Here is a 15,592-nt window from a genome sequence, read left to right as displayed (position 1 = left end):
TCAATTATTTTATTGCCGGTTCTGTAGGCGTGGCTTGGTGGGCATGGTGTGGCTTGATAGGCGTGGCTTCCTGGGCATGGCAGGGGAAGGATACTGCAAAATCTCCATTCCCACCCCACTCTGGCGCCACCCAGAGGCGGCATTTGCCGGTTCTCCGAACTACTCAAAATTTCCGCTACCGGTTCTCCAGAACCTGCTGGATTTCACTCCTGGTGTATTTCCTTGAATGTTACTTTTTGCAGAGTTAGTCATTCAAGTAGAAATCTCATCATGTTACTCCAGGATCCAGGAGGATGATTAAGCAATAAGGAAACTAAGTGCATTTAATCTATGGAGAGGGGCCTGGGTCTGCCTCCATCAGATTTTTTTTTCCTGAACGGCCCATTATTGAATTAAGGGATTCTTTTATACACACATATCCCCCCCCCCAAAGCTTTAATGCTCCAACCTTCCAAAATCTCCATCTTCAAATGCATCAATTACTTTTTTGGTTTTTTTTAGCTCCATACTATTTTCTTTTTGACTAGTAGCGAAAACTTTTTTAGTGTCTGATAACAGCCAGTCCTCTGAGCATCTACAGCTCCTGGTTTTCAGAGGAACTAGGTTGGATCTGGGGAAAACCTCCACAGATTTTCAGGATTTAGATCTGAAGTTGAAAAAGGGGCCACAGGTCTGAACACAAAGCACTGCGGGGAAAGGATATACAAATGGAAGATTAAGATTCCCCTTATAGCTTGGAATTCACTAAAATCAAGCCCAGAGGTCACAGAGAAGCAACAAATGACTGGTGGACCTGCCTATTCTGTGTGGTTCACCCACAATACCGCGAAGCCCTTATGCGCGCCGAAATAAGCGCGGAGGGCAAATCCGCGCCTTCCGAAGCGCTAAGGAAAAATGCGACCCTAGCGCGACGACATAACCGCAGAGGGCAAATCCGTGCCTTCAACTAAACCTGAACCTGAAACCTTCCGAAGCACTCAGCACCCTAAACCTAACCCTAACCTAACCCAAACCTAACCTAACCCTAAACCTAACCCTAAACCAAACCCCTAAACCTAATCCTAACCCTTACCTTAATTTAAATCGGCTTTCTGCCACCGCGCTGTTTTAAAGCGCCCTTCTGTCGCCGCGGTGATGACGTTGCGGCTTTAGCAACACGGTTTTGTCGCTGCTATTTTGACGAGAGCGGTTTTGTCGTGCCACGATTCTGTGTAAACCCAATAGTGATGTTTGCTACACATGGATGAAGGTTTATCTTCCTGGGTGAAACCAGCCAACTATGGCTTGTCCAGGGCAAGGGAAAGGGAGAGAAAACGAGAGTGATTTAGCAGCGTGGATAAGCTCAGCCGGACTTTCTTTCTCCTCTACAGATTTCCAGATCTAGGGCTAGATTTCACGACCCTGACTTCTGCCACTTCTCCAATTCGGCGCCTGTCCACTCCATCATCCGTCACCAAAGAGCCTAAGTTTGTCATGACAACCATGTGGTTGTGGTACTGGAAGAGTGATCAGGGCCAATGGTTCGAATATGGGAAACAGGTCAGTATAGGACTGGGGCACCTCTAGTCCATAGAAGTGCTCTGTTAGCGGCTTCCAGCCCTAGGAGAATTCTCAACCAATAAAGGAGAATATTTGTAGCAATAAGGGAAGGCTCTCTGAGCTTGGTTGTTTTTATGCAGATGTTTCTTTTATATTTATATATATATATATCAGGGACATGCAGGCAGGGGAGGCAGAGCCTCACCACTGTCATCATGAAAAGAAAAGAAAGGCTGAGCTAGTTGCTGCCAGAATCACCATGGATGACTGCTTAGTGCTTCACTGTTTAAAAAAGCCTCTAAAAAAGTGCCCTCTACAGGAGGCGGCAGGAGGACGAGGTGCCTCATCCAGTCTGACTTTATGATCACTCGAGCAGAGCTAAGCAAGGGTTAAAAGCCGAAAAATTCCCGACGTACATGAGGCACGTCGTTCTCCTGCCTCCTGCAGAGGGCATTTTTTTTAGAGGCTCTGGCAGCAACTAGCTCAGCCTGGCCTCAGCTCATGCCTTTTTCCTTTTACATTTTTTTTCTTTTTATAATGGCAGGCAATACCGGCGTTGAAATCCATTCTGAAAAAGCCGGAAAAGGTACGTGTGGGTTGGAGGGAGGGGGAGAAATTCAAAAAGTTTGATTGCATGCAGAGCCACGTTGCCTTGTCAAACACACACACACACACACACACACACACACATACACACACACACACAGCTGGATAAAAGTATATAAGCCCAGCTTCACTGATTACAAGTTTGAAAAGGCAACGTGGCTCCACCTGCAATCAAAGGCTCGGATCGGAAGGCAGCAGGGGAATGGGAGGGGGGTATGGCAGAGGAGCTGCTTTCAAGTCATTGGAAAATATATCCAATCCAACTTCTGTGTTTGTGTTTGTTTGAGAGTGAGTGAGTGAGAGAGGGATCCAACTTCTCTGTGTGCATGTGTTTGTTTGAGAGAGGGGGGAGGGAGAGAGGGAGGAAGGAGGGGGAGGGAGAAGAAAAAGAATGAAGTAAAACTTTTTTGCAAAGGCGAAAAACAAATGCTGTCAGTTTAAGTTTGAACTGAGCATGCCTGGCTGTGGAATTCTGGGAGTTGAAGTCCACAAGTCTAAAAAAAATTGAAACCCCTGTGTCAGTGCCTCACCAGCCATAAACCTCACCGCACATCACTGATATATGTATATGTATATGTATATATATATATATGTTGTTTTTAATTTTCAAAAGACACAACACAAGGAATTCCCCTTTACATATTGGTGAAAGTGTATCAGTTGGTTATAAGACTTTCATGCATCTCTTCCACAGTCATCAACCATAATTCATATTAACTGAAGTATTTTAACTCAGATATATTTATATATATTACCATCCATTTTCATTTGACTATAATTGTTTAAACGCCCTTCATCATAAAATATATCAAGATTTAAAACATAACCACATACTGGCATTTCATTTGCTATTTCTAATATCCTACAATAACACTGAATCCTTATGGCCTATTCTAGCTAAACGTTCATAATATTTAGTAACAAAAATTTCTAATCCTCCTTTCTAAATCACTGTTTACATTTTACATCCACTTTCCTTATGTTGTACCCATGCACATATATAAGTTGTTATCATTATCCCTTCTTTATTTGACTGTGTCCTTTATCATAAAATTTTCCCCTAATAAACAAAAGTTAACTAAATTTAACTTAGTTCTTTTATATATAACCAAAAAAAATTCTAATCTTCCTTTCATAGGTAATATTGATATCCAATTATTACTTATCATAGCAATACACATGTATACATTATTATCATTATCAATTATTTATTTAACTATACCTATTGTCACTAAATTTCACTAAGTTTAACTAGTTTTGGATTATGCCCTTTCATCCATCAACCTGTATCTTTCCAGTAGCAAAACAATCTCATGTCTTTTGCCATTTGTGGTATCAGTCCTCTAATCATCTCCTTAATCAAATTTGTATGGACTCCTCTTTGCTTATTAAGTCTCTCATGTAATTTCGATGCCCTTCTTCTCTTTCCTTAATCAGCTTATCTTTAATTGTCAGTGGTGTTTTCAATGATGTTGCTAACAAAATTTCTCTTTAAATCCATATTCTTTTATTTCTTCTTCTTCTTTATCTTGCCATCTGGGGTAGAGTTCCCCTCCATTTAATTCCTCTTTCCGTATTCCACTCTTTCCATTTCCAGACACAAACCAATCGCCATAGATATCAGTGGATTTAATTTCTTTGTGGTCATTTTTCTCTTTGGTTTTTTGGACTCTAACCTCCACTTTTTCCACTTGATAAACATCTCCAACTTCTTCATCATATTTTACTGTTAGATGCTCTAGATTTTCCAACTTCTTCTCCGTCCTCTCAAATGTGTTTGATGATTTCTGAATTTCTAACAATATCTTTTGCAAACTTAAAATTTCATTCTGCTGTTGAGATTGTGCCATTATCTCCAGATGACAAACACTGCTGCTCTGGCTTGGAAGGTTTTTACAAGATTAAGCATAAATTCACAATAAGATCTTATTTTCACTTTTCTCTGGTTAAAGATATACGTCAAAGGAACATCTGTATGCTTTTCTTTTTATCACTCTCTATAGACAAAACAGTGAAACCTTGAAGTGCCAAGCCAGAATAATCATTGAGGAAAGTAAAAGTGTTTTGTTTCCAATACACAATCCTCCAGCCTCCGAGTAGCAGTGTCGTCTTTCCCTCTGTTGTTACAATTTTCTTTGTAGCTTTTTGTAGCTTTTTTATTCCAAGTTTTAAAAAAAGTCAAATTCTTGAATGAAATAGAGAAGAAAAAGGGAAAAACACATGCAGTAATGAAGGAGAATTTAGTCCATAGGTTGCAAAAAATAATAATAAAAAAAGAAAACTTCATTCATTTTAAAAGGCTTGCATAAATTCCATCCATGAAAATAATATTTAAAAAGTAAGATAACCCACTGTCCAAAACCATTCAAAGCTTAATTCCACCGCTTATTTCTTCTGTTCTCAAGTTTAAATTAACTTTAAGTTTTTATAGGCAGTCTCTTTTAAAACGGCAAAAATTCCTCACCAGCTGAAAACACTTTCTCTTTCCGTATCCTTCCGTTGCGGAGCCACCCCGACTTCATCAGCCTGGTGGCTGGACTTTTTGTCGCCGGTTTGAAGAACTTCTCTTGGATTGATCAGGGACTTTGCGATGTCCCTGAGATCAGCAAGACGTATTCTTCTTGTTCATTGTCTCTGCGGGATGGTTTAGGTCTAATTGGACCACCCAGCGGCAAAAGTATTGGCTGCAGTCTTGTAGCATCGAGACTGCACGTCCATATCGTCGTGATGTTGGCTCGTCCTCCTATGCAGATGTTTCATTACCCAAACTAGGATAATGTTACTGTTGTGGCCTGTCAATCCCTGGCCCCTCCAGCAGCCGAATCAGATGAGGAGGTGGCGTGGGAGTCAGGGCCAGCATCAAGGAAATATGAGGGTGAAGAGCAGTAGTGGAATACGACCAATACGCCCCAGTACAGCCTTACTGGTGCCTGCTGGGAGCACCAGGTACCATTCTGGTATGGTGCTCCGGAGGGCCCACCCACCCTTCTAACCTGTATTTGAGCAAACCGGGGCTTACGTGCACAGAGTGTACGGCGCCTGCGCAATGCTCTGCCAAGCAGCTGGAGCATCGCGGGCGGCAAGTACGCATGCACACGTGCTGCGCGCGTGTATGTGGTGGGCGGACGGCCCCGTTGCACTGTATCGGTTGCACTGGGATCCGGAACCCACCACTAGTAAAGAGGGAATGGAGCTGGCAGAGAGAGAGAGAGAGAGGTGGAGGCGGAGCCTGGGCTGTCCATCAGCCCTGAGAGGAAAAGTCAACGGTCCCCAGGTCTGGAGGTGGCTGATGAGGAAGAGGAGGAACAGCTGTTCCTTACTTTCTAACAATAAATGACGTATATAACATTTCATTTCCATAGAACAATCAAATCCAGCCTGCCACTGTAACTTCAGAAGATCTGGAGAACCTTTACCAAGCAGATCCAACTGGAAATGTCCAATTTGAAGCTGGCTCTCAGCAATATGTCCTGAGCTTTAAATGTAAGCAATCCCACTTCCAACAGGTCAAGGTACCGTCTGTTCAAAGTATCCCTAAGTCTGATTTCCCCATTGTTTCCCCATTGAAATTGTTTTTCTAAGTTGGCTATACACAGAGGATTATTTTTTTTAAATGGTTGCGGCTCTGCTCTCAAATTCCCATTGAATAAGACGAGCAATTGGTTTTTTACTTCGGAGCTATAATTTGCGTATTCCCGGGGCACTCCTGTTTTCTGATGGTTTTGTTGGTCAAGTGGGAAGCGCCAGAATTACTGCCCCCCTTTTCTTTTTTTGCATAGGGAAGAGGGAGATGAAGACGAAAACCACTCCAGTTTGTAGAGATAAAATGAGAGCCTTAATCCAGGGGTGAAATGCTACCGGTTCGCCCGAACCAGTAGTAAAAAAATGCTACCAATATTTCCGACAATCAGCTGTGACAGGAGATTTATATTAGCTGGAATCGTAGGATTTCCTGCTTTCTAGATAACCTAAATTGCCTGGCCCTGCAGATTCCCCCCCCCCCCACTGTTCTACTTACCTGGAAGGCTTCAAAATGTTCTTTTTTAACACGCCTTAGGCGCGCATGCACTCAATGCGCGAGCTCAGTAGCAGACTTCGGAGGATTTCATCGCTGCCTTAATCCTCTGTAACATTTAGGTTATCTTCCAAAAAGAAAAAACTTCCAGAGGTGAAAAATGGGACTTTGGAATTGGAGAGTTTTTGCAGGGCCCAAGGTGCTACTGCAGCTTTTGAGACAGACTATAAGACCCACTGGACTATAAGACGCACCTTGGTTTAGAGGAGGAAAACAAGAAAAAAATAGGTTTTTTTGCTTCTGTGTGTCCTGTTTTTGCCCTCTACGGCATCCAAAAACACTCTGTAGGCCAAAAATGGGCCCGTTTTTGGCATCCACAGGTCCCTTTGTCAGCCTCACCAATGCCAGGGAGGGCAAAAACAGGACCCGCGGAGGCCAAAAACAGGCCCATTTTTGGCCTGCAGAGTGCTTCTAGATGCTGGGGTGATGGAAAACGGGATGCACGGAGGCTTTGGGAGGCCAACAATGGGTCCGTATTTGCTCTATAAAATGCACAGACATTTCCGCCACTTATAGTCCGAAGAATACGGTAGTTCAAATCTGATATGGGGATAAAAGCATCACTCCCCTTTTTTCCCCCTGCATCTTTTCTCTAGGCATAGTCAGTGACTTTGGGATTTTTTTTATCTTAAACTAAAAACATTCTATCCTCTTTCTCAAGATATGACCCAGACCAATGAGAATTATTCTACCCAACGGGAGGTCCGAAGACGTCCCAAATTTGTTTCCTCTGAAGATGTCAGGACAAAGAAAGGGTAAAGTAGGGGTGTTGGGGTGTAATTAAGAAGGTAATTAAGACCCCATGCTTCAGGTTGCCTTGTTCCTTCTTTTTCTAACTTCTTGAAAAGGAGCTGTTTTTGGGGACAGGTAGAGGGACACGGTGGCTCAGTGGCTAAGATGCTGAGCTTGTCGATCAGAAGGGTCAGCCGTTTGGTGGTTTGAATCCCTAGCGCCGCTTAAAGGATTGAGCTCCCGTTACTTCTCCCAGCTCCTGCCAACCTAGCAGTTCGAAAGCACGTAAAAAATGCAAGAAGAAAAATAGGGACCCCCTTTGGTGGGAAGATAACAGCGTTCCGTGCGCCTTCGGCATTGAGTCATGCCGGCTACATGACCACGGAGACGTCTCCGGATAGCGCTGGCTCTTCGGCTTTGAAACGCAGATGAGCACCACCCCCTAGAGTCAGGAACGACTAGGACATATGCGCGAGGGGAACCTTTACCTTGAGGACAGGTAGAATCCTGCTACGACTCTCCCCCCCTCCCAATTTTGGGGAAATCATTGTTTTTTTATTGTTTCTTTTGCTTTTTCCCCAAAGTGGTTCTTGTAGTTGGAACTAGATGGAGCAGAGTAACCATCCCTCACACCTTTTTTTTTGCTTATACTCAGACACACAGCAGCAGCAACAACAATAACAACAGCAGCAGTAGCAGCAGCAGCAGCAGCAGCAGCAGCAACTCCTACACCCATAGTGTCTCCCGTAACAATTCCAACTTACCCTCCATACTGGGATAATACAGCCCTACCTTCTATTGGATACGCGGTAATTGATCTCTTGGTGATATTTGCATCTTTTTCACATATATTTCTTACCGCCCTGTTCCCTATTTTATAGAAACTTTATATTGCAGTATAATGCAGTGCTGCAGAAATTTTTTTCCCACCTGAATAAGATCTAGTATTCTAGGTGAAGGGTTGAAAAATAGTACATAGGTGTCTGAAAAGTGTACGTCGTCTGCAGGCTTGCATTAAAATATCCAGAAGTACGTTAGAAAATGGAAGTTTGAATTGTAAATATGACTGTAACTATGTTGTTTGTATCTTTACAATTTATATTGTTTTATTTGTTTCCTAGTATAATTTGATTCCTTATTAATAGCCTATGACTATTACTAAATGTTGTAGCTTATGATTCTTGATGAATGTATTCTATTTTATTTTTATTTATGTACACTGAGAGCATAGGCACCAAAGACAAATTCCTTGTGTGTCCAATCACACTTGGCCAATAAAGAATTATATTCTATTCTACTCTACTCTACATTCTATTCTATTCTACATTCTATTCTATTCTACATTCTATTCTACTCTACATTCTATTCTTTTCTGTTCTATTCTATTCTACTCATTCTATTCTATTCTACTCTACATTCTATTCTACTCTACATTCTATTCTTTTCTGTTCTGTTCTATTCTATTCTACTCATTCTATTCTATTCTACTCTACATTCTATTCTATTCTACTCTATATTCTATTCTACTCTACATTCTATTCTGTTCTGTTCTATTCTACTCTACATTCTATTCTATTCTACTCTACATTCTATTCTATTCTACTCTACATTCTATTCTACTCTACTCTACTCTACATTCTATTCTACTCTACTCTACATTCTATTCTACTCTACATTCTATTCTGTTCTGTTCTATTCTATTCTACTCATTCTATTCTACTCTACATTCTATTCTACTCTACATTCTATTCTATTCTACTCTACATTCTATTCTATTCTACTCTACATTCTATTCTATTCTACTCTACATTCTATTCTACATTCTATTCTACTCTACATTCTATTCTACTCCACTCTACATTCTATTCTACTCTACATTCTATTCTATTCTACTCTACATTCTATTCTATTCTACTCTACATTCTATTCTACTCTACATTCTATTCTACTCTACATTCTATTCTAATCTACTCTACATTCTATTCTACTCTACTCTCTCTTCTATTCTACTCTACTTTACTCCACATTCTATTCTACTCTACTCTACATTCTATTCTTTTCTGTTCTGTTCTATTCTATTCTACTCTACATTCTATTCTATTCTACTCTACATTCTATTCTATTCTACTCTACATTCTATTCTACATTCTATTCTACTCTACATTCTATTCTACTCCACTCTACATTCTATTCTACTCTACATTCTATTCTATTCTACTCTACATTCTATTCTATTCTACTCTACATTCTATTCTACTCTACATTCTATTCTACTCTACATTCTATTCTAATCTACTCTACATTCTATTCTACTCTACTCTCTCTTCTATTCTACTCTACTTTACTCCACATTCTATTCTACTCTACTCTACATTCTATTCTTTTCTGTTCTGTTCTATTCTATTCTACTCTACATTCTATTCTATTCTGTTCTATTCTACTCTCTATTCTATTCTACTCTATTTTACTCCACATTCTATTCTATTCTACTCTACATTCTATTCTGTTCTATTCTATTCTGATTGGTGGAAGTTAGGGTGAGGAGAAAATAGGATATAATGCCCTTGTTCATTGTTGGGGTCAGTGCTCTGTAGTCTTTCCAACTCTGATTTGAACCCAAATTTATAGTATTGCAAGTATTCCAATTTGGGAATTTAAATTGAATAAATCGTTCCCTTTCTTTCTGGAGGCAAGGAATGTCTTCAACACTTTGTAATATCTTTGCTTTTAGGCCATCGAACTCCACAGAGATTCTCAGGAGTTCTTGAGAATTGAGGGTCCCTTTCAGCAGACGATGAAAAACCATAGAATTAGCAAAATACATCGAATTCAGAACCCATCTCTTTGGCAAGTCTACCAGTGGTGTGTATTTTGTTTTATTACATCATTGCTGTCAATGTTACAAGAAACCAAGCATCGTGACCTCTTAAGGCACTCACTTTATTACTGTATTTTTGGAGTATAAGACGCACCAAGATTTTGAAGAGGCAAATTTTAAAAAAAGTTTTTGCGCTCTGCAGACCTCCCCAAAACGGTCCATTTTTCATGAAAACAGGCAGGCCACAACATTCTGAGTCCTAGAAAGCTTGCCCACTTAAAGGCCCCCTTTTCTCTGTGGTGCTGAGCCAAGGGGCTGTCCATCCCCTATGGAGGAACATAGTTGTCCTCGGGCTCAACATTGGTAGAACAAGATAAATCTTTCCTTTGTTCTAGGCAAAAGGAGCAGATGAAGAAGAAGAAAGGGGGACAGAACATTGACGAGAGGTACCTGTTCCATGGGACAGTCCCTTCTTGCTTGAAAGCCATCTGTGCAGACAACTTTGACTGGAGACTCTGTGGCACAAATGGGACCGTTTATGGGAAAGGTAAGTACTTTTAAGGTGGTGGTGTTAGTTGCGAAGTCATGTCTAACCCATCGCAACCCCATGGACAACATTCCTCCAGGCCTTCCTGTGCTCTACCATCCTCTGGAGTCCATTTAAGGTCATGCCTACTGTTTTGGTGACTCCATCCAACCATCTCATTTTCTGTCGTCCCCTTCTTCTTTTGCCCTCAACCTTTCCCAGCATTCGGCTCTTCTCCAGGGAGTCCTTCCTTCTCATTAGGTGGCCAAAGCTCTTGAGTTTCATCTTCAGGATCTGGCCTCCTAAAGAGCAGTCAGGGTTGATCTCCACTAGGACTGACGGGTTGGATCTCCTTGCAGTCCAAGGGACTCGCAGGAGTCTTCTCCAGCACCAAAGTTCAAAGGCCTCCATTCTTTGGCGCTCAGCCTTTTTTATGGCCCAACTTCCACAGCCATCCATTGCAACTGCAACTTTTAAGGTGTTTGGACAAAGGAACTTTGTTCCCAGGGAAGACAGATAATGCTGAGCTGCTCTTCCTTTCGACCCATTAGAGGGCAGTATTTCGCTGGCTTTGATGGGCTCTCTGAAGCTTAGGAAGATCTGGTTGGTACTTGGACCAAGAGGCGGTGAGAAATGTTAGGGCGGCGGTCTGGATTGGAAAGTGAAAGGATAAAAAATGGACAAAAGCTGCCGAGGAAACTATGTGGAGATGTCCCTAAAGTCATTAGGAACCACTTAAGACTTTTCCCCCACACTACTATGGCCTGAAGGGATGTGGTGGCTCAGTGGCTAAGATGCTGAGCCTGTCGATCAGAAAGGTCGGTGGTTCGAATCCCCAGCGCCACGTAACGGAGTGAGCTCCCGTTACTTGTCCCAGCTTCTGCCAACCTAGCAGTTCGAAAGCATATAAAAATGCAAGTAGAAAAATAGGGACACCCTTTGGTGGGAAGGTAACAGAGTTCCGTGCGCCTTCAGCATTTAGTCCTGCCATCCACATGACCACGGAGATGTCTTCATACAGCACCGGCTCTTCGGCTTTGAAACAAAGATGAGTACTGCTCCCTAGAGTCAGGAACGACTAGCACATATGTGCGAGGGGAACCTTTACCTTACTTTTGCCTGGGCTATGATTTGTGACTGAGATATTTTCCATCTAAGAAAGGCCTCGTTGTTCGTTTGGTTGATGAGGATATTGGGGAAGAGGATTGTGTCGCTGTTGTCTTCTTCCCTTGTGAATTTTATTCGTCTGGGAATGAAGAGGAGGGACAAGAGAAGAAGAAAACAACAACACACTGTCCTTCCTGGTTTTCTTTATCCCCAGAGGGAATTATAGCAAATTAAAACCGCAAGTCTGTCAAAAATAATAATAATAATAACACACGCCAATCAAGTGCTCTGTTATCAAAGTATCAACCCAACTGCATTAAGAGAAACTGGGAGAGAACATTATTCAGAGAAGCACAAATACTGCAGTGACCCAGAGTATCAGAAAAAGGAAGCAGACTGTCTACACAACTTTATCCCAACAAAACGGATGCCAACCAACTTTACCCAAGAGCGCATGACTTCTCAGCCCACTGCAGCACAATTGACACAAGTTATAAGTTCAGGGGCTGAGACGCTGAGCTTGTCGATCAGAAAGGTCGGAATGTTGGCGGTTCGAAACCCTAGCACCGCGTAATGGAGTGAGCTCCCGTTACTTGTCCCAGCTTCTGCCAACCTAGCACTTCGAAAGCATGTAAAAATGCAAGTAGAAAAAATAGGGACCACCTTTGGTGGGAAGGTAACAAACCCAATCCACTTCACAGAGTACTACTTGTGGAGAAAATAAGGAAGAGGAAGGAATGTTAGGTGTGTTTGCTGAGTTATTTCTTAGAATATATAAAGGCAGGACGCGAATGAAGGAATGAATGAAAATAAATCTTGAAACCCACAACTTAACGCGATATCCGTTCTTGAGTTTTCAGCTGAAGCGTGGAATTCACTCAACAGGGCCTTCTTTCTAAATCAGAAGCTCCACAACATCCTAGCAACGCAGTGGAAGCGATGGATAGGGGTAGCACATGGGCTAGAAGCAGAGCCCAGCCATGTACTCTCTCTGTGTGTGTGTGTGTGTGTGTGTGTGTGTGTGTGTGTGTGTGTGTGTGCGTGCAGGTAGACCATGGGGCTAGTTTGGTTAGGGAAGGGATGTCAAACTAAGAGCCAAGGTGGCGCAGTGGTTAAATGCAGCACTGCAGGCTACTGCTAGATCAGCAGTTCAGCGGTTCAAATCTCACCGACTCAGGGTTGACTCAGCCTTCCATCCTTCCGAGGTGGGTAAAATGAGGACCCAGATTGTTGGGGGCAATATGCTGACTCTCTGTAAACCGCTTAGAGAGGCCTGAAAGGCCTATGAAGCGGTATATAAGTCTACTGCTATTGCTACTGCTATTTCATTGAGGGCTGCATCAAGGTTGTGTTTGACCTGGGGGTGGGCATGGCCACCTCACTGAAGTTCCGTTTATGGCCACGATGGCCTCCTGCAGCCTTCTGCCAGTGAAAACAGCCAGGAGGCCGTGGTGGCTGGAAACAGAGCCCAGGAGGCCTGCGTGTGTCCCTCCCAAGCTCCGTTTTCCCTGGCAGAAGCATCACAGGCCGGTCCTTCACTGTATCCAGGGAGGGCCCACGGGGCCAAATCTAAGCACCCCCATGGGCCAGATCTGGCCCACGGGCCATGAGTTTGACATCCCTAGGTTAGAGTCAAGGAATTGTTCCGTGTGAAGCAATTTGAATGTTTTTTTTTCCCTCCCTGCTTTCCAGGAAGCTATTTTGCCAGAGATGCCAGCTATTCAGACAACTACTGTCAGCCGAACGAGAGCGAGAAGACGATGTTTTTAGCTCAAGTTCTAGTGGGCGAGTTCATTATGGGGCATCCCACCTACACTCGCCCGCCGGCGAAATTGAGCAATATGCTCAACCCTTACGACAGCTGTGTGGATAACCCAAGCAACCCATCCATCTTCGTCATTTTCGAGAAGCATCAGGTTTACCCTGCGTATCTTATCTATTACAGGGAGGAAAAGAAATGTATTTTATCCTAAAAGATGCCTTTGCGTTGCCATAATCTGCTTAGCTTAGCAGTTTGAATGCCTAGGGCCTTTCTTTTTAAATCAATCCAATTTTATAGAAGCAATACATACCTTCAGAGGAGCAGGAAAGGGCTGAATCGCTATGGTTGATGGATAGAAAACCGGCTCTTATTTTTGATCACAAAGATGTTTTAAGGAGGAATACAGAAAACTGTTTTTTAAAAAAATTAAAAATGGGGAAGGGGGGGTTTAAATCCATTTTTACTAACTTCATTTCTTAGTAAGCTAAGTTTTTATTCTCCTTCAGCCTTTAATATATAACGTTTATTATGGATGGGTGTTTAATCCACCAATAAGGTTGGACTTTTGTCCTCCTCGACGGATGCAAACAGTTATTACTGAAGACATAACAGTGAGTGATTATCCAAAGAAACTCCTGTTCGATCCGCGTACAAGTCTTAAGGTCGCATCAACAAATAAGATCCAGTGGTTTGAAAATATACCTGCGATTCTGGATCCATGATTAAAAGTTCTTCGTTTTCAATTGCAACCAACACAATCATGTTTCTGTGCATGTCATCAGCATCCTCTTTTTTGCTCTCTCCATGATTTTGACGCTTTCTGGCAAATTCCAATTTCATGGTTTCAGCTTTTGCTAAACTTTGCACGCCTTCCTCACTTTGTCCTTTTAGATGAGACTAGTATGACCTTTCCTTGTTTTGCATATTTGCATATTAATTATACAACACAAATCTTGGGGGGAAAAGCAATGCTGATGTTTGGCTTAAAAAGCGTCACTGTGGTAATAGAAGTGCCAGAACTGGAGGTGGGCATTCAACCCTAGCTATCAAGAAACATCCAGTTGTGCCTTACAAAGAAAATCTTTGTAACGATCATCCTTGACATCTGGCTGTTCCACACTCATAATGGTCCTACGCGGAGAGACTTAAGAGTGTGATCGGAAGCTAACAGCTGTTGCAGTACCACACGATCAGAATTTGGGAAGTTGGCAGCCCTCTCACGATTACGAGTAAAGGGGCACTTTAGATGCCACCACCACTTGCCATTTATATGCCCTTCTGCTGTCCATTCCACTGCCCTAGTTGACCTTTTGCACCTACTGCTGATGAGGAGAGCTGGGTCTGACTACTGGGCTTGGATTTTGGCGGAGGAAAGAAAAATAAAAGCCGAAAGCAGTCTCAATCGCAGCATATCAAACTAGGCACTGCTTTTGTGTTTTTTTTCTTTCTTTCCCACGCCTGGCAGCTGGGCGCACCTCTTAGCACTGGGAGTAAGAAAATGGCGGAGTGCAGGTGGCAGGGTTTCGGAGTGTAAGGTCTAAGGTGACTGGGATGAGATGGCTGTGGCTTCCGGGGGGGGGGAGGGTTGCCAGCAGTCCCCAAATGGTGCCGTATAGAGCTCCCCCCACCCCACCCCGCGAGGCAGGCCACCCAAAAGGGACAAGATGGAAGAGAGATGGGTGGAGTGGGGGAGCTGGAAATCAGCCCCTTACCAAGGCTCAGGGCTGGGTGGGACGAAACATAATGTGCCTTGATTTGACGTGGGTAGTCGCTTAACGACTGCAACAGGGAGAACCGAGATTGCTGTCGTAAGTCGGCATGGTCACATAATTTATAACCACTTTGTTTGGCCACAGAAATGCCAGTCCCTGTTGTCCTACGCTTCAAACCTTTGTAGCAATTTTTGTACTTTTATTATTGTCTTTACTTCCCTGCTAAAATGCTTCATGAATAAAACGTTAATTTTAGCACAAAGTGGGTCGTCTTTTTTTTTTTTTTAATGCTCCTCATCTGTAAATGGTGTACATTTGGGCGATTTGCAGATGGTACAAGGGTCGTTTCGAGGTGGTGATGAGGTTGCATATAGACAGGAAATTGAATAACTGGCCCGGAGATGCTGCTGTAACTGAAGATGAATAGGCTTAAAACTAGAGACCCGTGGATTTTAAGAGAAGCCCTTCTATTTTACCACCTCTTACCATGTTCAACAACACAGTATCGGCAGTAGAGTCCTTCAAATTTGTGGGTTCTATAATGTTCCATGACATGAAATAGATACCTAACGTTGTTAGTTGTGAAGTCGTGTCCAACCCATTGGGATCCCGTGGACAACGTTCCTCCAGACCTTGCTATCCTCTACCATTCTCTGGAGTCCATTTAAGCTCACGCCGACTGCTTCGGTGACTCCATCCAGCCACCTCATTCTCT

The 15,592-nt window shown here is 42.8% G+C and overlaps 1 protein-coding gene across 1 annotated transcript in view; it reads left to right on the top strand.

Moving 5' to 3' along the window:
• The window catches only part of LOC106551189 (protein mono-ADP-ribosyltransferase PARP12), a 34,589-nt gene extending 19,450 nt beyond the window's left edge, over positions 1 to 15,139 (top strand). Inside the window, exons 7-14 of the mRNA XM_087722239.1 lie at positions 1,371 to 1,539; positions 2,084 to 2,125; positions 5,508 to 5,628; positions 6,882 to 6,975; positions 7,608 to 7,761; positions 9,684 to 9,814; positions 10,166 to 10,317; positions 13,096 to 15,139. Of these exons, the coding sequence (XP_087578365.1) occupies positions 1,371 to 1,539; positions 2,084 to 2,125; positions 5,508 to 5,628; positions 6,882 to 6,975; positions 7,608 to 7,761; positions 9,684 to 9,814; positions 10,166 to 10,317; positions 13,096 to 13,376 (1,144 nt within the window). The 3' untranslated portion in view covers positions 13,377 to 15,139. The remainder of the gene's footprint in view (positions 1 to 1,370; positions 1,540 to 2,083; positions 2,126 to 5,507; positions 5,629 to 6,881; positions 6,976 to 7,607; positions 7,762 to 9,683; positions 9,815 to 10,165; positions 10,318 to 13,095) is intronic.
• The last annotated feature ends 453 nt before the right edge of the window (positions 15,140 to 15,592 follow it).

The sequence above is a fragment of the Thamnophis sirtalis genome, unplaced genomic scaffold (genome assembly GCF_051295495.1).
Source record: "Thamnophis sirtalis isolate CommonGarterSnake01/CBP01778 unplaced genomic scaffold, rThaSir2_p1.2 scaffold_9, whole genome shotgun sequence".
In the NCBI taxonomy this organism is placed as follows: Eukaryota; Metazoa; Chordata; class Lepidosauria; order Squamata; family Natricidae; genus Thamnophis; species Thamnophis sirtalis.
The sequence above is the reverse complement of the archived record's forward strand: the minus strand, read 5'-3'. Positions and strand labels throughout refer to the sequence as shown.